At 38.3% G+C, this 22,156-nt stretch overlaps 2 protein-coding genes across 2 annotated transcripts; one reads left to right on the top strand and one right to left on the bottom strand.

The window, feature by feature from the left end:
* Positions 1-1,249: 1,249 nt before the first annotated feature.
* On the bottom strand, positions 1,250-4,981 carry cope (COPI coat complex subunit epsilon). Its single transcript, XM_033965132.2, has 10 exons — positions 4,837-4,981; positions 4,608-4,670; positions 4,429-4,529; positions 4,180-4,332; positions 3,903-3,956; positions 3,719-3,800; positions 3,406-3,561; positions 2,494-2,562; positions 1,947-2,021; positions 1,250-1,338 (listed from the first exon to the last, which is right to left on the bottom strand). The coding sequence occupies exons 1-10, from the start codon at positions 4,936-4,938 to the stop codon at positions 1,285-1,287; spliced, it is 909 nt and encodes a 302-aa protein (XP_033821023.1). The 5' UTR covers positions 4,939-4,981; the 3' UTR covers positions 1,250-1,284.
* Positions 4,982-5,763: 782 nt separating this feature from the next.
* On the top strand, positions 5,764-21,456 carry tnfaip8l1 (tumor necrosis factor, alpha-induced protein 8-like 1). The gene is made up of 3 exons (XM_033965133.2): positions 5,764-6,152; positions 17,367-17,651; positions 18,680-21,456. Exons 2-3 carry the CDS (start codon positions 17,380-17,382, stop codon positions 18,966-18,968), a joined length of 561 nt encoding a protein of 186 aa, XP_033821024.1. The 5' UTR covers positions 5,764-6,152; positions 17,367-17,379; the 3' UTR covers positions 18,969-21,456.
* The last annotated feature ends 700 nt before the right edge of the window (positions 21,457-22,156 follow it).

Genomic DNA, 22,156 nt, shown 5'->3' with positions numbered 1-22,156 from the left:
TGTACTTTATGTTGATATACATACACAAGACATCAAATATATGAAGCAAGATATATGGAATTATGTAGCAAACACCCTTGACCTTCTTTTAGTGATCTTGATGAATTCACATCAAATAGTTTTTTCACTTCACAGCTTCAGGGTCAAAAAATGTCAAAAGGGCACACCGGGGACTAAGTAACACAAAACAAGTTTGGAGGTATTCAGAGTGTATTTTTTGTTTACTACATTTCATATTCGTTAGTCATAGTTTTGATACTATCAGTGAAAATCTACAATGTAAATAATCATGGAAATAAAGAAGAAAAATAATAACATAGTGTGTCCAAAGTTTTGACTGGTAGTTTTAAGGTGGTGCAAATCCTCTTCTCCATGGACATGTTGTATTTCCTGGAATGACCACAAAAATGGCATAAAATGTAAGAATCTCCATGGTGACAAACTGACTCCACCAAACAAAGTATATTTAGCTATATTTTAGCTGTAATTGAAAAGAAGGAAAGATAAATATGTTTATTCAGGTTTGGACATATTCTTGTAACATGCAGCATGTTGAGGACTTTTCCTCTCCTTGTTACATGTTTGTGGCCAAGCCTCCTTGTCAAAAGTTGGACCTCATCAGATCTCAGAAGCTACAAGTTGGACGCCATTGGCAAAAACGGTTGTGTCCTTTGACAAGACACTTCACCCGCTTTGTCTAGTATGAATGTGGTGTATGCGTGAGAGTTGGTAGCAAACGATAGGGCCGATGGCGCAGATTGGCAGCCTCAGTTCTGTCAGTCTCCAGGGCAGCTGTGGCTAGTATCTTACCACCACCGAGTGTGGACTGAATGAATAATGCATAAAATTGTAAAGCAACTCTGAGCATCTCAAAAAGCACTATAATAAGATTAATTTACAATTATTATTCTGAATAATAGATTCTTGTAGTGGAACAAAATGAAAGAAAGATTACATTAAAAGTTTTTTTTTTTTTATGTGGTATGAGTTTATTTTGGTCATAAATTCATTTGTCAAGCTAATATACTAACTGGAATTCTAAATCATTAGAAACTTTATACGTAGGCTTTAAAGGGTGTGTTACAGTTTATAGAAGATGTTTTATTATACAATACATTTTATATTCTATGGATTCTGTCAATTGTTTTGTAGGGATAAAATACAGCCCAGTTCACATTACACACAGCTAATTTTGCAAACTACAAAAGACAAAGGTGAATACAAATGGATAAGAAAGATGAATAAAATAAAATTGAACACATTGTATTATCAGGAGCAAACGTTTCACGCTGTAGCAGTCGGAACGTACTGCAACGTTAGTCTGTCAAATTCATTCTCCTGGTGGAAACAAAGAAAAACAGTTAAGTAGCAGGAAAAGTATTAGATCATAGTTGTAATAGTAGAGTTGAGCAAAAACGCAAACTTTTTCCCCACCCACTTCTAATAGTCAGTGTGTAAACAGTGACAGCTGGATTGAACCAACTATAAAGAAGTTTGCACCTCCAGAATAAGCTGATTACTTTATTTCCCTCTTAAAAAACAAAAAAAATTAAATATAATTGTAATAAAAAATAGTAATATAAATCTTTTGCTATATTACAGGTCAGTATGTAATAGCATAACACTTATTTTGGCATCAGTTTTGGGATTCTAGTTTTATATATTCTTTTCCTCGAAAATACAAAGGCCAAAGATTCAGAGTTGAATGATCTCTGTTGGATTTGCTTCAAGGACACCTGCTACAGAGAATCAAAACAAGCAAGCGAGGTAATTGAGTTATTCAAGGCTAAAGGTTACAGCTGCTTTCAAAATAATAAAACGTTATCATTGCCAGATCTATTGCAAATGAAAGTATATATGATCTCTGCCTCTCTGTACAAGAAAACTCCCATAAATCAGCTTCAAACGCTGTATTCATAATGGCCAGGGTAGTGATTTGGGATTACCTTAGCCAGATAGTCTTTCAGGAATGGATGGCTTCTGTGTGCATCTTTGAGTTGTGATAGATACCGGTTCGTTACCTGCATGCAAAGAACAAACCAAAAAGTATAAGGTGACATAAAAAAAATATTATACACTAGAAGTATGAAATTTCTATTGACATCCAAACTTTAAGTGACATTTCTAAAAGGTAGAGTTAACCATGAAAGGCATACTCCAAGATATTCAACAATAATCACAACTATGTAATGATGGCTTCAAGTCAACGGTCACATTCTGGTGCAACACTATCAAGTCCATCTAAAGTAAGCTCAAATCACAGAGCCTTTATCTTATGAACTCCTGACTTTCAAGGTGAAAACCCCAACCACAGCAATAAATCAAGAGATATGCTTAGGTGACCCGTGGGATGACTCAAGCAATCAGAAACTTGATTAGATAGAGCATCTTGTTGTTGGCCAATGTAACTCTTCTATACTTGATGTTAGATTGGTTTAAAATGACAACTTATACGAGTTGTGTTTGTTAACAGTTTTAGGTTCAAAATCTCACCTCAGGTGCTTTGCCCAGGTGTTGAGTCAGCACTATAAGGTTGATCAATGTTTCAGGATGGCTGCTATCCTGAAATAACCAAAACAAATAAGCATGTTAACCTCTACTACGATTGCACAGAATAAAGGAGGATTAAAATTATATATAACAAATGCATTACAATAAGTATTTGTACTTATAATAATCATATTACATGTACATGATATGCTTGTTGGTGAAAAAAAACAAAACAAAATCATGCATGGATAACGAAAACTTTGTAACAATATTCCAGCCAGCATTGGTGGTTCAGACAAATGAATGGTCACTGCTCCCTACACAAGCTCCCAACACATATTTTCTTGGTGTTGGTTTAGCTGTAGAATAATAAACAGCCAAGTAGTATTAAAACAAAAGCATTTTTACTTTAAGTTTTGTTTCCAGAAGCCTACAATAAAAAAAACAACATCATCTGTTAACAAAGCAATAAATGCTGCCATCTACTGTTGCAATGTGAGCAAAACAATGAACAAATCCTCTGAACTTATACAGTGATGATACATTCATACAAATGCTTCGGCTGCTCAGATTTTTTAATTGTAATGCTAATGTTACAACTTGTATGAGCTTATGAAGCACTTTGAATTACTCTGTGTATGAATTGTGCTATACAAATACATTTCCTTTGCCAGCTCTCTCAGAAAGGTGAGATTTTGATGTCATCAAATATAATTAGCAAGCCTGGTGTTTGGTAACATGCAATACAGCTAACCAGCAAGACCTGTTGTTGCTAGCCTTCACAAAATATAAGTTATTTGTTTAGGCAAATATCAAATCTAAAAGTGTTAACATTTAAAAAACATATAATTCGAAGTCTACTTTATTGAGCTTTTAATGTTCCCTCATCATTAGCTTGTTGTCAGCCCTACTTGCCTTGTCAAGAGCCTCTTGTAGGACTCCCTCAGCCTCCTCCCATTTGTTTTGGGCCATGTAACAAGCGGCCTGCCCATTCAGAAGGAGAAGTGTAGAGGAATATTTATCAGACATTTCCTGAAAAATGTAGTAAGCATCCTGCAGCTTCTCTCCCCCCTGAAACAAAACAAAAATATACATCAAAACACACCGACTAACTGTTCCAATAGAGTAAGGTTAAGCTGATATGTCGTCACTTGGCTTTACTGTTATAAACATAGTAACCAGAAATAAAAAGAGGCTACAAATTTTTGCAGTGCATTTGTATACGTACCACAGCAATGTTGACCCATGCTGTGGCTAACTGAGTTAAAGTAGCATCTTCATCCTGTTCTTGCATCTTCTTCAACTCTTTCCTGTGAAAACAAAACAAAGGCAAAACACCCAAACCACCCACCACTCTTAGAAGAGGAAAACACACTTGACAAAATATTACTAATACAGTACTTGATTCATACCTTGCTAGGTCAACACGATCAAGACTGAGCAGAACCTGAATGCTCATGGCCATGCTGCAAAGGAAAATGTATTCTGTCAGTTTTAAATACTAGATGACAGTCTGCAATTTTTAGGTGCATACACACTTGCACAAACAAAATTAAAATTGGGACCAAACTGGGACTAAACCTGAAACTAAACCAGGACTCAAACAGAAGCAAAGCAGACTAAAGTTGGCTCAAACCAGGGTCAAACAAGTACAAATGTGAATGCACCCTTATAGTGATAACATTTTACCATTCCAGACTCTCTCCCTGATGTAAAGTCCTTAGAGCAGCATCTGTATTCATCTCATGGTAGTAAATGGAGGCAGCCATAAGGAGGAAGGTTGTGTTGGCTGCATCCACGCTCTTTGCCATCATTTTATCCAAATCAGCAACAATTACATCCCTGGGCAACAGCATCAATAAAACAATTATATGAAAATAAGGAGCTACAGATTTTTGTAATATATGACAGGTTTTAGATGGGCAGGTGAACGTTTACCTTTTATTTCCACAGGACAAATACTCAGCAAACATCCGAACAGCTTGGAGTTCTGGGGGAGAGTTGGCTTTAATGTCATCCAGGACTACTGCATACTTTCTCTACAATCACACATTTAATTATAAGTAAATCATATTCCTCATTTGTTGTGCTTGACAGACTTATGTCTTTCCTGTTACCTGAGCAATGTAGGCTCTGTACAAAAACATATCTCTTTCCACCTCTTTCTCAGGTGTTGAAGGCTATAAAGCAAACATAAAAACAGCATTTTATAATCAAATATTATTAAATGAGTTTTGGCTAACTGTGATGCGACACCATTGACAGGCTAGCTCAGTTGCTACACGGCTTTCTGCGATCATTGCCTGATAAAACAGTCACGCTACTGCTCACTCCTGTCTTACTTACCTTAACTTTTTGGGCCTCATTGATGCACTGCTGATAACTGCCGATATAATAGGCATTTTTCACATCAAAAAGCTCATCAACATCAGCCTGCTGCGCCGCCATGTTGAATTAAAGATTTCCTGACACGTCGGCCCTATACGTCATCTTCCGGCCTCATTTACCTAAGGATTTTGGGAGTTGGAGTTTACAGGGGTGTTGAAAACGTATATATCTCTGTGTCGTAAATAAATAATTATGATGATAAAAAAACAAAACATTAAAACAAATTTATGCTAATCATATTAAAGGATAACGACTCTGTTTGTGATGAGAGCATGGTGAGGGCAAGTCTACTAGAGACTATGCATCTCTATCACATCAAACAAATAAATTGGGGAATCTAAATTTAAAAAAAAGTAAAAACACTTTTGAATAAAAATGTATTTTATTTCATGTTCTTTGTCCACAATCGTAAGTAGGTCTCCTAAAGAGCCGCAAGAGGACGCTCCAGGTTAATTAAAATCGGGCCCAGGACTACTTCAGATTATCGAGGAATTTATGTCAATGAAGAAAAATAATTGTAACATTATGACATTTTTCCTTACAATTGGCATTCTGACAATTAAAACAACCCCGTCCGAGCCTGTGGAGCTCCTGTGCTCTCATTATTGCCAGAGCTTCCCGTATCCTGAAAACATCCGCTGAACACCCCCCTCCTTCATCTCTATCCCTCTGTATACCCATGGGTAGGTATGCAGGGGTGCTCCAGAGGTTAGATTGGACATGGACACAACTGCAATAAAAAATGTGGAGTAGGTAAATAATCAAAAATTAGTTTACATCCAAAAGTAAAATCGTGTTCTCCGCCACACAGTGCTATTGTTCCTTAAACATTTCCCCTGAGAAACACCCATGGGTACTTGGGTACTTCGGCCTAGTGGAAGCCCTGTAGGGGGCAGGGTATACTGCTGTAAGGTCCTTCATTGGCTCCAGCCAACATCAATCTGTTGATTTCAGATCCCCACAAGTTTGAAACTTTTTTTTCGCGGAGGCGGAGAAGGAGTCGGGTTACACCAAACTCTTGTAACCGATCTAGCTGCAGCAGAAAGAAGAAAACACGTTTTGAATAATTCACGCATCTGCGCTTGATACACGGTTACACAAAACAAGCTTCGAGACGAGGGCGTTTTTGGCGGAAACGGAGCTGGACACAGTGGACTATGGAGTGAGGCGAGTCCTCTGTGGGGCCAGGATGAAGAGTTGAGATTATACTCTGATTAAATTGTCCTCTCGTTGGTTGACCACTCCAGTGTCTTGTCTCCTGAAGCCAGAAAAGGGTAAGTAGCCACACCACCCGCTGTTTACACGCCTGAACAACTTTTAATGCAAATAGGGACCACCAGCAAACCACAGCCCACGGACGTCCACTACACGCTTCTTAATGAGGCTACTTCTATCACTAACAAAGGCCTTAAACCACACACTGTATAAGCCCACAGACACTGTGATGGTGTTTTTTGCTTTCTTTATCTACTGAGCGGAAGTAACGGTATCTGTTTGGACGTGATGTTCAAACTGCTTTCCCTTTGACAGAAATCAGCAGAATATTCATTAACCCAACCATCACATTAACTGCGTCATTTCAAGTCGAGATAGAGCCTGTACTACCACTTGAACTCAGTGAAGGGATAGTCTAAGCCTAATCAGTGATAAGGTTACAGAGTATTAACTTCTTTATTTCTTCTGAAAAGACTCCCAATGGCCAGCTGTCACAAACACACTGACTTATTATTATAGCAGTTGCAGTCTTTATACAGATTATATTAACTCATAACTCATAAAAATGTGTGCATCTTATATCTTCTTTTGTGGATCCAATTCTGATTGATTTGATGTCTCTAGGGTGAAGACCTAACCATGTAACCCGCAGTGGTTTTCTTTTCAAAGACTGCTGATGTAGTTCCAGGCTAAACCAAGAGACAGACATATGTTTGGCAAACACTGATAGTCTATGTTTTGTAACACATGCTGTGTTTACATTGTAAAGCCTCTTTAAGAACAGGCCAGAGTATGGATGAATAGAGCAGTGTGCTTAGAGTCGGGGTCTGGCTGGTATAGCAGCACACATTATAATGCTCAAGCCCACAGACATGTCAAATGAATCCTTTCTTTTTACATTGGCCTACACTAGTTAGAGGATTTTTGACTTGATTTGTTTTTGGGAAGTTGGAATTGAAAGTGATTGTTTGAATATAACATTATAATGCTTCAGGACTCTAGTGTTCTTATGTGACGGTATCCATTTGCAATACTTCTTCCACAGAGACACAAAGCCATCTCAATACCAGACATTTTTTGTGCACAGTTATCCAAACAATACTTGATGTTTCAGTACCAGTGACAGTTTCATCTTGGTCACACCGAATCCATGGTAACTCATTGACAAGACATGCAGGTGTTTGAACTGCTTTTAGTGGACCACAAAGTTCACCTGAGTGCACAGGTACCCTCAGGTTTCCCTGGAAACTTGAAACAATCTGAGCATGTGTAAAAAATCAGGAGTACAGGACCTCTAAATATCATGTCTTTGAAGGAAATAAAAATTAGGTATTCTCCAAACAAAAAAGACCTACAGCCTGGGTTTTATTAAACATCAAAGTCACAAGTCTTTTTTAACGATGCTTTTGATAGTCCTTCCACTCATTTACTCATGGAGAACACAGTTAACATGTCATACAGACTTAAGGAGATGAAAATGAGCCCTGATTGCGGTCTCAATTAAAGTGTTATAGGCTAACACATCAGTCATAACTCAATCACCGGTCAGCCTTGTGATTATGCATATGTACCCTGCACTAATTACACTGTAAATAACATGTCATTAAAACTCTTATAGCATTGAAAGTGAAGGCAGTGGTCTGCTCTTTTGTTTTTCTGTACATTTTCTGTACAGAGTAAAATCAGTGCAACCAGCAAACAACTACCCACTTATGAATTTTAATGCTCTTGAACAAATGTTGTCTGTAAGTGCTGTGTTGGCCTAGAGGCATAGCAGCAGCTACTGTATTCCCAGCCTGATTACATATGCACAACACTGACTGATGCTCCCAAATTAACACCATCAGCTCTTGTTACTGTACAATGTGAGCTGGGAGCCTGTAGACCACTGCACCAAAGTGTAATGGTCTCTATGTTGTACGATAAAAATCTGACTTCTCTTAAGCCTCGGGTCTATTTTTATCCAATTCGGAAGTCTAAATAATTAATCTCTTATCTATTATATGTAAAATTTTAATTATTAATTGTTCAGGATGTTTTAGATGAAGAAAGAGTGTGGGTATAGTAATTTGAAGACTGTAGTGATTGCCTCTTTTCCCATCAGATGGCAAGCGATGACTGTGTGGGAAGATGGAATGACACATCGGCTATGTAGCATGGGTGGCTTTGAACTCATTGTTTTTACAGTTACAGTGGCTGCAAAATGAGATGCATGAAAAAGGACATTAGCTGACTAAAAGTTTGTTAGTATGCCTGTCACGATAATTACTATATCGACTTATCAAAGCTGGAACAATATTTTTTGGGATCAAGTATTTATCATGTGCACATTTTCTTTGCACTACTGGGAAATTTTTGGTTATTTTTTGGCTATATAAGGTTTAAGACGTAAAAGGTTGAATTAATAACTTTTATGACCCATTACTGTCGACCAAAGTGTTTCATTCTGCTATATATTTATTGCAGCTCATAATTTTTTAACAATATTGTAGATTTAGAATGTTTTTTGTGGTTTAAATCTGCTCTTAGGTGAGGTGATTGTGTCATAAATTAGTTTCAATATGATCATTTATCGTGTATATTTACTTCAGCAATATATTGAACTTCAGAATTTGCAAAGGCTGCAATTATTTAGATGGTAGAATTCCAGTTGGAAAGAACAAAATGCTCAGTCTTTTTATAGAAAAATTGTGTTGTACCTGTAGTTTAGACCTCTGCAAACATGTTCTGAAATTCATGGGATTCTTGTATCAGTTTATTGATTCATATTTTAGTCTTTTCGCAAATGTTAATGCTCCTGAAGACCCTGGTCCTTGTTTACAATGTGCACTCTGAGCATATTTCTATGTTTCTATATGTCTATATTTAGACATATATTGCAAATCTATAGAATCACAATTGCAATACTTATACTTTTCATATTTTCTAAAATTGTGCAGTCCAAGTTTACCTCAGTAATATAGAGAGCAGAGGGAGACAAAAGTTGATGAAAGACAAAAATGCAGTGCCTACTTGTTGAGAAATTCAGCTGTTTTTCCTATAACTCTAATTGGTGCAGTTATTTCATGGTTGGTAACTTACCCTCTCCAACACAAAGCACGGATGTACTTTATATAACTTGTAAATTGTCCATTGTTTCTGAAAGAGGAGGCAGATTATAATCACGGCTACAGCTGTGGAGTATCATAAGGAAGTTTGCATGTGTTTGTGTTGCAGTATGTGTTGGCAGGCCCCATTTGAATGGTTTGAGTTATGATCACAGGCACTTCTGGACTTCCTGTCTTGTTTGTTGTTTGTTGTTCCAACATTTGCAAAGTTTGTAGAGGCTTCCAAATAAAAAAAAGTTTTTTACTTTTGTACTCGTACAATCTTTGCCTGAAGAAGTTTTGTGTAAGACAAACTTATATACCAGGCTCTTGACTGTTTAATGTTCAAATGAACTCATTAGTATATCCTGTGCTGTACAAAGGGGTAAGAATGGAGTAGGATATGTAAACCTCGATAAAATATTTACATGATCTTTATTATACAATATATATGTGTATATTCTTTTCATCATTCTACTTGCTAAGCCAAAACTACTGGTTAGAGAGTAGAAATTTAGCAGCTAGATTTGGACGAGAGCAATCTGAGGGGCAGGTGCTTTGCCCCTGAGTGAGTGAGGAGAAGAAGGTAAAGCCAAAAGAGGAAGGTAGAAGAAGTGTGTGGGTCTAATATAACATTTAATTTATTTAGTTAATTTATATATTTACTAAATAAATGTATGCCTTGCACATTTAAGTATATATTCTGAAATATCAAGTCTAACCTATAAGGCTACAGAAATAGTGGAAATGAAACAAATTGAAACACAGTATAAATGGTCACAAATAGTAAAGTATTGTCTTTATGTGATTGTCTTACTTTTGTATTTAACAGGAACAATATAATTAACAGAAACAATATAATTTCATGAACCTGCTGCGATGCATGTATACAGTTTTGACAATACAATACAATAACACTCAAATATACAGACATCCTGGAGTTGTTTAAGCAACTACAGAACAATCTGCACACACAAAATCCAGGTCAATTGTCTTATAAAACTTTTATATTTTCTTATCTTTACAATAACAATGATTCAAATGCTCTATTGTATTCTGTTTAATCAAAGTTTAATAATATGGACTATAAACGTTGGTCTGCTGTGAATTATAAAGAGGTGTTTTAAATTCCAGTATCAAAAGAATAATCAGCTCTAACTTTGATATTTGATGATCTTCTTCGAGGCATTTGGTGGGATCAGCAAATACAAACAGAATATTTTATTTCCATTCTCTTGGTTTTAAAAGATCATAATTAAAGCTAAATCCGTGTGAGCAGCTGTTCACTGATTCTGTTTGTGCTGTGGTTTGTGTGTTGGACTGTTGACAGCACAGATCAGCAGCAGTGTGTGTGGGGCAGGAGGGACGCATGGCAGGACATATGGCAAAGGTCAACGCTGGGACTCCAACGGCTCAAATATTCACCTCTGGGTCACCAAGATGCTCTGTGGGTCAATTATACAGGATTAGGATTAGAGGTGGGAGATGCAAAATATAAACAAATTAATAACATTGTTGTTTTGGAGTCAATAATATATTTTACAAAACACTGCCATTACACAGAATGTGAAAAGCAGTTCTGTTGTACTCAGTAGTTTATTTGTTTTTTTTGTTTTTTTTACCTCATTTAATATACCTCTATATGGGCATCATTAGTCCTCCCTCAGATGTTCTTGGTCATCCACTTCTTTTTCTATGTAACACTGTCCCTGTCTCCATATATTTCTTGTGCCATACACGATTTGACAGACGTGATGGTCGATCTCTTCCATAATTATTGAGACTAAATCAGATGCACAGACGGAATGAAACTACATAACTAAACTATGATACACATTGTGCCTTCTCTTGAGGAGTAGCCATTTCTTTGGGCTTCATTCAAAAGGATGCCTCGTTAGGCCAGTTAATACGCAGCAATAATGTGTCTTACCACAACTATGCAGATGACACTCAGATCTATGTCTCACTGGCAGCAGGTGAATATGGACCAGTGGATTCACTCTGCCACTGCATCGAGCAGATCAGTGTGTGGATGCAAAACAACTTTCTTCTGCTAAACTCAGACAAGACTGAAGTCATCATCTTTGGCCCACAGAAACATAGATAAAGTGTCAACAGTCACCTCCAGTCTCTCTCTCTCTCTCTCTCTCTCTCTCTCTCTCTCTCTAAAACCTTCAAATCAGGCGAGAAATCTAGGGGTAATAATGGACTCAGACTTGAACTTTAACAGCCACATCAAATCAATAACATCTGCAGCTTTTTACCACCTAAAAAACATAGCAAAAATCAAAGGTTTACTGTCAAAACCAGACTTAGAGAGACTTATCCATGCATTTGTCTCCAGTAGGTTAGACTACTGTAATGGCCTGCTCACTGGCCTCTCCAAACGAGCCTTAACACAGCTGCAGTACATCCAGAACACTGCTGCTCGGGTCCTGACTAGAACCAGGAAGTATGAGCACATAAGTCCTGTGCTCAGGTCTCTACACTGGCTTCCTGTAGCTCAAAGAATAGACTTTAAAGCAGCTCTGCTTGTGTATAAGTCTTTCCGTGGCCTAGGTCCAAAGTATATCTCTGACATGTTAGTGCCATATGAACCATCTCGCAATTTGAGGACTTCAGGGACCGGCCTCCTGCTGGTGCCCAGAGTCAGGACTAAACATGGGGAATCAGCGTTTCAGTTTTATGCAGCTAAAACTTGGAACGGTCTTCCTGAAGATGTGAGACAGGCCTCGACTCTGACAATATTTAAATCCAGGCTCAAAACGGTTCTGTTTAGCTGTGCATACGACTGAAAGGTTTTTATTCTGCACTCTTCTCTTTTAATGGTAATTTTATGATGACAAAAGAAACATGGACTTTTATTAGACATAGTAAAGTGACAGGAAAGTATTTGAGAAGTGACAGGAAGGTTTTTGTAAAGTAATGGGAAAGTTCTTAAACTGAGCAAGACAGTGTTTAAAGAGTGCGAGAGAGAGTTTTTAAAGGGTGCAAACGAGTGGGTGAGAGAGTTGCAGGTTGGGTGATTATTTATGTTTTGATTTGTGTGATTTTAATGTCTTTCTTATTCTGTAAAGCACTTTGAATTACCTTGTGTACGAATTGTGCTATACAAATAAACTTGCCCTGCCTTGCCTTCCCTTAATCAACAGGATGCCTAAAAGACAAAAATTCAGTGTGATTAAAAACGTTTATAACCACTGAGAACAATAGAACAAATCTAATTAATATATCTTATCAGTTGCGCCTGTAATAACATTTTAAAACTGTAAAGAGACTTTATGGACACCCTATATGTCTGCTCTTGTCGTTAATTGTCGATCTTAGTTGTGATCCTTGAGCCTCAATTACAAATTTCACAGGCATGTTTTAGGACAATATGGATGAGCTGCAAAATTATTGTCTTGTTATTATGTAAAAACATGAGATATATTTTATTTATCCCCCTACCTATAAAATCAGAAATGGCAGTGGAGTCAAAACTGATCATTAAGAATGTTACAAAAATAGACAAATTGGATAGAGTAGTGATTTATGTATAGGACAAAAGAACCTCACCGCCTATAGCATTCTTACAGTAATTGGTTGCATCCTTTCACCGCTGAAAAGTTTTCATGGCTCCCTATCACTTCTGGGATCACTGTGCTCTGATCCCAACAGTGATGAGATGAGACTATTGATCCCTAAAGAGCAAAAAAGTCACGGCATTTTCAGCTGCCATAAACCAATCACTTCTTAGATAAAGTGTGTTAGAGAAAAAAGTTTTTAAAGTCTTGATGCAGGAAGCACATTGTGGTTATTCTTGCAGGTATCAGTTTCCATTATGTCATACCAGCAAACAAGAGATGCCTAACACAACTGAAACGCCAAAACACAATTTTGAAAGAAAGCAACCATTTCAAACTAGACCAAGGAATAGCCAAAGAAGCAGAACAAGTTTGAAAAGTGCTCTGACATATTCTTCTTGACACTTTGGTCCTTGTGAAACCCTTTCAGTTTTTCTCATTGGATAACTTTGGCTAATATATAGGCATAATCACCGCCATTTAACATGAAAATTTTAAACATTTTCCTTTCAAAGTATGAACCCCATATTATGCTTTTACAGATGGAGGATTGGCTGTTGACAACTCAATGAAAAATACCAATGCATAATTAGTAATGACTGAATCTAGATCTCGCTAAAAATGTCATTAATTGCACAGCCCTATTAAACTTCAAATTGACAGAACCAAATGTTAAGTTGTTGCTTTTATCCCACTAACAACATTTAGAGATGTCAGAAAATTGTTTTAAGCAAAGAAATTTTATATTGTTAGTCAAAGCAAAGATGCTCAAACACAATTGTGAACATCAACAAGGAGTGTGACTGTGAGTGCAGTGGTCTTCCTGAGGTATTGGAGGCGGATGTTAGCAGTATATCCAATTTCTGTCCCTTTCTCACCTGTCACGCTAAAGCAGTGTTTGATTGACAGGTGAGTATACAGTCCCAGTGCAGAGAGGCTGCTCTGCACGCACTTTTGAAAAACCAATGCTACACTCACATCAGGCTGCATCTTCTCTTTACAATGGCATTGACTGTAAACATGTTTATGGCACAAAACATTTCCACGTACAAGTTATTATTTGTCAGGCAATAGAAATAAACAAGGCAGAGATGGAGGAAAAAATTTAGTACTTGAAATTTTAGTATTAGTTGTTATGCTGTTCCTGTTATGTATTTAGTGATGCTGTAAAATGAAAAAAATAGTTGTGTCTGAACACTATGAGCCTTCAATCTGCAGCTTTTGTGAAAACAAAAACTAAGGTCTAGGTCTGGGCTAGACTTTGTTAACATGCAAACAGTACTTCCTGTCTCTATATTTTGTTGTGATTCAGACTGAATCCACACCCTCCTCCAGGCACTGACCCAAACTTTGGGAACAGTGGGCTAATCCATGTTTGCGTTTGAATCCATTTCAGCTTCTTGTAAAAACTCAAGTGAACTCCCACTGTGATCCCTAATCCTGCCCAGGCCCATATAAGCACAGATAATGTGGTTGATGAGTCATTGATTGTGGATGTTCTGTCCAGTTTCAAGAGATCCTCTGGTATTAATCATACTCTCCAAGGAGCATGTTACAGGAAGAGGCTTTAACATGTTGCCAGTAGGGATGCACAGACCCAGCTTTTTTCTGTTCATATAGATGGCAATACTCTAGCTTTAACTCCTGCCAGTAACCAATATCAACCGATACTAGGGCAGAGAGAAGATATAATGCATTTCCACAAACATGTGGTGAAAATGATCCAAATGTGTTTTGTAGCTGTTATTTATCATTTAAAGCAACTGTAGAACAACTTTGAGAAAAATACAAGTTTAATATTATGAGACATTTTGGGCCAACATTGGCCAGTAAATCATCGTATCACAACAATTTATAGACCAAAATGGCATATTGGCTGAATTGATGTCTTGGAAGCCAATCCACCAAAATTTTCAACATCACTAGTTGCCAGTGGTCGCATTCTTTCTCCCAAATATATTCACGTGTCATTGTTTATATAGCTTTACTTGCCCAAAAGAGAAGATAAACCATGTAACAAAGTAGGTCCTTCCCTCCAAGGACAAAGGAAAGTCACCAAGTTTACCTCTCAATCATGGCCGCCTCGTTGCTCTGCGCTCCACCTGTCACAGAGTTGACAGGACTGTCTCCACCTGCAGACTGACAGTCCCTGAGTATATTTTTCTGTCACGGGAGGTCCACCCAGCAGCACAGAGGAAGCTTGGGTTTCATTTCCATGACTCATGTTAACTAGGCTTATTACGTTCATGTCAGCATGTTAACCTACCCATGCTGGTTGTTAACAGGCCGTCAGCTGATGCACTTGTTTGTAGTGATAATGTTGAGTTATGCCAAAGAAGTCTCTGTTACTGCAGTCTCTTTGGTTTTCATTTGCCTGGATTCTCCATGCATGTTTTTGTGCACTTACACTTTGCACGTGATGACGACTGTGATGGCTTCTCCAAACACATTGTGGTCGTGGTGTTGTTGTGTTGTGTTCTGTCTAGTGTCTGGGTCTGAACTACAATTGAGATGCTGACTCAGAATTTTCCCTCTGTCCCAGGCCACAGCGTTACTTTCACATTTATATTTGTTACTACCACGCTTTCTATGCAGTGATAACATACACAACTTGATTTAAAAGCTTTAATCATATCTGTTCTTGTCCCAGGAGCCCCATATATTCAAGCACACTTTGGTCTTTCACCCTTGGGATACAAGCCTCAATGTGAGGAGGATTTCCCTCTATCCATAAGATAAGAGCACCACGGCTAACGTTTCATCTCCAAATGAAAGTCCATGGCACAACACTGAAGGGGCTTGTATTCATGGCACTCTGTTTCATCAGTAGGCAAACAGCATTGACGGCTATGATAACTGTGATTCTAGACATGAGCTGAATGTAATGAGCGCTGGAACGCCCTTCACTTTATAAAAATAAGGAGATTGCCTCTTTCTTGTATAACATCTATTATCCACTCACTCTGTACCTAAATCATCCATGTGGCAAACAAATTAAGTAAAGTCTCCTTTTCTCCTGGTGTTTACGAAATGGCAGACCTTTTGGTTATTTTTAGTTTTGGTGAAATCACAATTTTTATTTTCTGATCATCATCTTTTCTCAATCCTGTGTATTTCATGCACATTGCATCATGGTACTTTTTCTAACGAGCAGCTCGGTGAGTTTGGAGTTCTTATGGTGTTGTCAGAGTCGATGGGGATCCTTTATCAGCAGCACAGTCAGAGGCCAGATTAAACACCTCCTGCCCAAATGTGGGATTCATATGAATGACTGAACACCCAGACTTCCTCTGTGTTTCCGGGCGATATCTAACACACCTTTTGTGTCGGGTTTTGCTCTGTCTCGCCTCTTGAGTGTTCTTCCCTGGGATGCTTCCTGCTGACGCTCTCTAAGGAGTCTTATTGATATTCTTAGAGAGGCATTGCAGAGATAGGCAGTGAGAGAGAAATGAAAGTCACCCAGTGTAGCAGCAGACTACTGCCGTCAACCAACAACGATAAAATCACAAGTCACCGGAGGGATGTCATCGCTCACTCTGTCTGCCACACTAATGGCACCTCTCACACTTCGAGACTCTTATGACCGTGCGGTAATTTCTTCAGGTAATTTTCCAATCAAGCTCACTTTAAATCTACTTCAAACGAGAAGTATACTGTCTCATAAATAATTCTGTTGTGATATGAGTGTGACATTTAACCCAAATATAAATATTTTTGTTATGACAGTGATATACGAGTATGAAATAAGGGGATTAAAGATTACCCTTATGAGGTTTTACATTATAAAATAGGCTTCAGATGTTTTACATGTCCATCACATCACTCCATGCCACAATGGTAATCCCACTCCATCTTTTTCATTCCCCTCTTGCCTCGAGACCAGCACTTGGAGCAGCAGTTCATGTCTGTTTACTGAGCTGTCCTTCCAGCTTATCCTTGGAGAAGTGTGAAGGTTAGACCCAAAGTGCTCTAAAAAAGATTAATTCTATTTTTCAAAAATAATATTATACAAACCTGAGGTAGTCACCCGTGAAACTCATTGAGATGCGGCTGCCGGGATGTAGTGGCCCATTCGATATTTGAGATGGAGGAGAGAGAACGAAGAGCTGACTCCTGTGACCCCTAACACTTTATGAGCACAGCTCCGGTGTGTCGCCTCAGTCACACACACGCGCGCACACATACACGCACAAATGATGCATACACACACATTGTGATACAGTGGTAAGACAAATCGAATATTTGCTGCCATGGAGTCTGTGATTTCTGGTTTCACTCTCTGCTTGTTCTTGAATTGGATTCTGCCCAGGTCCAGGTAGCATTGTCTCCTCCTGTGAGTGGTCTGTAACTGACTGAACTCCTACGCTTCTAATGACACATTCCTCTAACTACTTCATAGGCTCAGAGCCAGGGGGTGTTGGGACTAATTTGACAGCTGCCACGGATCATTATGTGATAAAGGGGACAGTTTGAGGCCCTGTCGTTTAGACCATGTTGAAGAAGATGTTATTCCTGAAGTATCACCCCCATGGATAATATCAAGGCCACATCACTGCAGTGCATGTACTTTTTTCCCTAAAAATATACCTGCTCTTTTTCTCACTCTGTATCTCTCCCACAGTGCGCCCTTGACCATGGACTCCTTCAGCACCAAGAGTCTGGCACTGCAGGCTCAGAAGAAGCTCATGAGCAAGATGGCCACCAAGAGCGTGGCCAGTTTGTTCATTGATGACACCAGCAGTGAGGTCCTGGACGAGCTGTACCGGGTCACCAAAGAGTACACACGCAACCGCAAAGAGTCCCAGAAAATCATTAAAAACCTGATCAAGATGGTGGTGAAGCTGGGGGTGCTCTACAGAAACAACCAGTTCAACAACGAAGAGCTGATTGTGGTGGAGAACTTCAGGTATTCATAAACATTTACAGAGAATATAATGAAAAAAAATCACAATTTTTCTTAAAGGTACACTATATAACTTTTCTGGTGGAGGGTCTGCCACCTGCTTGTCTCCATGGAGAATGTCCAGAATGTTCCACAATCGTTAAATGTATCCACATGCACATCAGATGACACCACCAGAGGTCAAATCTGTGGAGAGGCGAGCCCACTCACGTTTTTTTTTGTTATTTTTGAGCAAAAAAAACACTAGTAATGTAAAAACTGATAGAGATATGTTTAATGCCATACTGTGGAATATTCCAGACAAAGCAATAACATCTCCATGGAGACAAGCATGTGGCAGAAGCCATACCAGAAAAGTTACGTACACTTTTACATTAACTACACATACAACTGAGAGAGCTTCAGTTTCTCAGATTAAATTCAGTATAACCGGTTTTGTCTATGCTGATGGAAGCAAATTAAGAGAATTGATTTTTGCAGTTTATGTGTTTTCCATTAAATTGTAAAGCTCTTTTAGGAGGTAAGTAGAAGTGATTCGAGTGCACAACAGGGAAAAGGGTGATTATATTAGTAAGGGGATGTTTTGCAGTGATAGGACAATACTATAAAACTATATGAGGATGTTAGATTAAAGCCAAAAGAAAAAGCCATTCTGTGCATTTTCTATTTTTAACCATTTAGTGTGTGTTCTGTTCATGTATGCTCTCCTTTGTATTCATGGCTTTTATTGTTGCCCATATACAGCACTTATCCATAGTATTTTTACCTACTGTACATATGAGCTTTTGTAGCATTATAGTTTTTATTATTAAAATAAATCACTGTAAATTGTATATTGTTTTATTAGTTCCTATTTATTAGAACTAATACTAGTAAGGGGCACTAACAGTGATTATTTATTTGATCCGATACCAAGTAATGATATAGAAAGTATTGTGATATCGATCCAATATATATCTATAATCTGTTATATATATATATATATATATATATATATGACTATCAATAATGCCTTCCTTTTTATATTTTAGGAAAAAGGTGCATACTCTGGCCATGACTGCAGTCAGCTTCCACCAGATTGAGTTCACATTTGACCGTCGTGTGATGAGCGCCATTTTAAACGACTGCCGCGACCTGCTACACCAGGCCATCAAGAGGCACCTGACGGCCAAGAGCCATACTCGCATCAACCACGTCTTCAATCACTTCTCTGACTGTGACTTCCTTGCAGCGCTCTACGGGCCCTCCGAGGTTTACCGCGCGCATCTACAAAGAATCTGCAATGGCGTCAACAAGATGCTCGACGAGGGTAACCTTTGACCTCCGCTGACCCTGTCCCCAGGCACTTTTTACCTCCTTGTTCACTCTCACGGACTACTTTTTGTTTTCTTTATGCGTGTCTTTATACATTATTTTAACATTGATATTTTCTTTGCTAGTAAACCCAAAGTTTTTATCTCTAATCTAATTTGGAAACCAAATGCAGTTGATGTTTTTTAATGAATGTATAACTCCATGCTCTTATCGGTATATCCAGAGGTAGGAGCCTTGACAACTGTGCCTTGAAAAACACTTTTTATCTTTTATTTGAAGGGCACTAGGCTTGCTCTCTTACTTAATCAAAACGGCATGAAGCCAGGCACAGACCCTCAGTAGCTTCTCTGCAAGGTGCCTGTAATGGACCAAAATGAGTTAGGAGGCACTGGGAGTGGGGGAAATTGCTATCTTTCTCAAACAACCAAGAAAGAAGGAAGTTTTTAAAGTTTTTTTCTTTTTTTTTAAGTATTGCACTCTTCACCAGCGCTGTATTGTATTATTCTGCAACCATGTGACCACAGCAGAGACATAACCCTGCTTAGTCTGTTCTTACACATTTCACTATATGCACTGAGCTTTACCAAGGAGGCCTTGTTTGTACAGTATAAAGAAAACATTGTACTTGACTTTTATAGCCTCCACAACAAATATGAAGTATTTGGCTCACACAAGGAATGTAAACATGAAAAAACCTGACTGTGGTGTTTTCATTACTCTTATTTCTAGCTGTGCAGTCTTGCGCTTTTTACACAGAAAATCTTAAACTTGCCTTCCTAAATGTCATAAACTCAGCAGGAGACGAGCTAACATCACAACATAAGAAGCACTACTTATAATAGATTTCTGTGTCGGTCTATACAGATAATGTCAGCAGTGTTTGAGTCTAGTGGCACTTTCACTGGTTTTCACTAACACACAGCTTGGATTCCAACAGAGGTGGACTCAAAAGACTCCCCACTAGCAGCCATAAATGAAAGGTTGAACACTGCTCTGTACAGGTCAGACTGACCAATGCTACAGATTAGATGCTGTATACCTTATCTGTTAGTTATATATCTGTGCTCTAATTAAAGCTATAGCTCAATGGGAGCTGTCATTTCAAGTGATTGCCACCTCTGAAATCTGATTTACTGGGTAGCTAATGATGCAACTTCTTGAATTCACTTTTGATACAGGAACATGCATTACGACTACGCCAGTCAAACGTTAAACAATACTGTGACACAGATAAAACGTGATTAAAACTAGGGCTGCAAGACTAATGGCAATCAAAATCACATTTTCAATAGACGCAATTAGCAAATCGCACTGTCTGCTTTTTTAAGTACTGTAATTTCCTCCATAAACAACAAAATATCCTGTCTTATCCTGCATAAAAAAACTACTAAGACAAACATGTTCTGAAATACACGTGATTCTTTTATACTGTTTTTGATGTTACTTCATGGGCCTATTTCAGTCTTTTTGTCAATACTCCTGGATGTGTTTTAAATGTGAACCTTAAGCAATCCGATTTTTAAAACTAAAATTGCAAATCTAATCGCATTCCTCATTAGAAAAATCACAATTACACAATTTTTTTTTAGCAGCTCTAATTAAAACAAACTCCAAATTGAGCTAAATTAGGAAACCCACAGAGCAGTTGAGCTAATATGCCTCTTTGTTTTTACCACACAACAGCCTGATCTAATGTGATGAATATAACTGTCCCCTCCATGTGTGAAGATGTTGTCAAAATACAGGCATATCTGAATAGTTACTACGAGCCCTCGCCCCACATAATAGCTGTCTTTCCTTTTTGTTGGCTTGTTTTTGCATCACTGAGCCTGTCTGGGAGATTGTTAGGCTCCATGGTCTCATTTTGTATTCTGCATGTGTGTGTGTTTGTGTGTGTACCTGTGAGAGAATTGGAAATTGAGCCGTGTAATAAGCGCCGTGCTTTTCCCAGATAGGACTGTTGAAACTTTAACTTCATCTACGCTGCAGTGGCACTTAGCAAGTGATGTTAGTCAAAATGTAGCCCCCCTTTTAAAGCCGGCGCGACACTTCAGAAAAACAGCACGCACTTGAAAATTATGGCCCTGATAATGGAGGTAATGACGAAGCAGGTGGGGCGGTAGCAGTCGCAATCCTTTTTCACTGATTTATCCTTTTATTTGTAACATTTTATAAAAGCTATTCCAGCATCTCAAATTAATGTTTGGTGCATTTCTAAGACTTAAACATTTCTCGATCTGTGTCTTTGAAAGTAATTTTATCAATCCCCTATCCCTATTATACCCGTACAGTTTAAATCCCCTTTAATTTCACATCCTTGATACGCTTAGCAGAAAGATTATAGGAACGTCTGCCACAGCCCAACTTACTTTCACTGAAACTAGAAGCATCTGTGATTTACCTTTGTGAATTATTTTTATTTTATGTTCATATGTCTATTTCTGTAATGTTTGTATACACAAATATAATACAATTGCCTTTTTAAATGAATAAATTTCTGTGTTTTGTTTTTAATCATTGTCCTCCCAAAGTGCGTTTGATGCAGGAATTTACAGTCCAGATCAAGGGTTAATCTGACTGCGTCTGACCTGGATTTCAGACCATCAAATCCCTTTTCCCTAGCTTCAAGCATTGTTTCCAGTGCACAGCCTCAAAAATCATATAAACCACTGCCAATCCAAATGTGAGTTTTGTACAGTACATTTGTGAATATATTAGATGGATAAATCCTCTACTTGCTGTGGTTTGTTTCTGATTGAATAGAGTGGATGACATGGGAGCAGTGATGACTCTGTGGCTGGTAACCATATGAAACAGCTGAATAATCTAGGCTCTACTCAAATAGTAAATATAATTATGATTTAATTTGTAACGTTAAGCTCCATATCTATAATGGTAAATGGTCATATTTTATATAACACTTTCCCCCTTCAAGGCTCAAGGTGCTTTATATCAAGGAGCCACTCACTCGTTCACACACACATTGACTGGGGCCAGGTGGATCCCGTGTCTTGCCCATTGACAGCATTCATCTGTGGAAGCTGGAATCGCACCGCCAACCTGTGGATCAGTGGATCTGACTGCTTTACCAATGGTGCTTCTGTCGAGAGCGAGTTTCAAACCGCCAACCTTTTCATCAGGGGACAAATAGTCTACTCTATCACCCGAGCTACTGTCGTCCTACAATATAGCAT

The sequence above is a fragment of the Periophthalmus magnuspinnatus genome, chromosome 4 (assembly GCF_009829125.3).
Source record: "Periophthalmus magnuspinnatus isolate fPerMag1 chromosome 4, fPerMag1.2.pri, whole genome shotgun sequence".
NCBI classification, from domain to species: domain Eukaryota; kingdom Metazoa; phylum Chordata; class Actinopteri; order Gobiiformes; family Gobiidae; genus Periophthalmus; species Periophthalmus magnuspinnatus.
This window is presented reverse-complemented; position numbering and strand designations above follow the sequence as displayed.

Coding starts and splice junctions, on each gene's coding strand:
- cope (XM_033965132.2), bottom strand. CDS start 4,938: ATGGCGGCGCAGCAGGCTGATGTTGATGAGCTTTTTGATGTGAAAAAT. Junction 4,530..4,607: donor ACAGAGCCTACATTGCTCAG/GTAACAGGAAAG, acceptor GTGTGATTGTAG/AGAAAGTATGCAGTAGTCCT. Junction 3,957..4,179: donor CAGGGAGAGAGTCTGGAATG/GTAAAATGTTAT, acceptor TTTCCTTTGCAG/CATGGCCATGAGCATTCAGG.
- tnfaip8l1 (XM_033965133.2), top strand. CDS start 17,380: ATGGACTCCTTCAGCACCAAGAGTCTGGCACTGCAGGCTCAGAAGAAG. Junction 17,652..18,679: donor ATTGTGGTGGAGAACTTCAG/GTATTCATAAAC, acceptor TTTATATTTTAG/GAAAAAGGTGCATACTCTGG.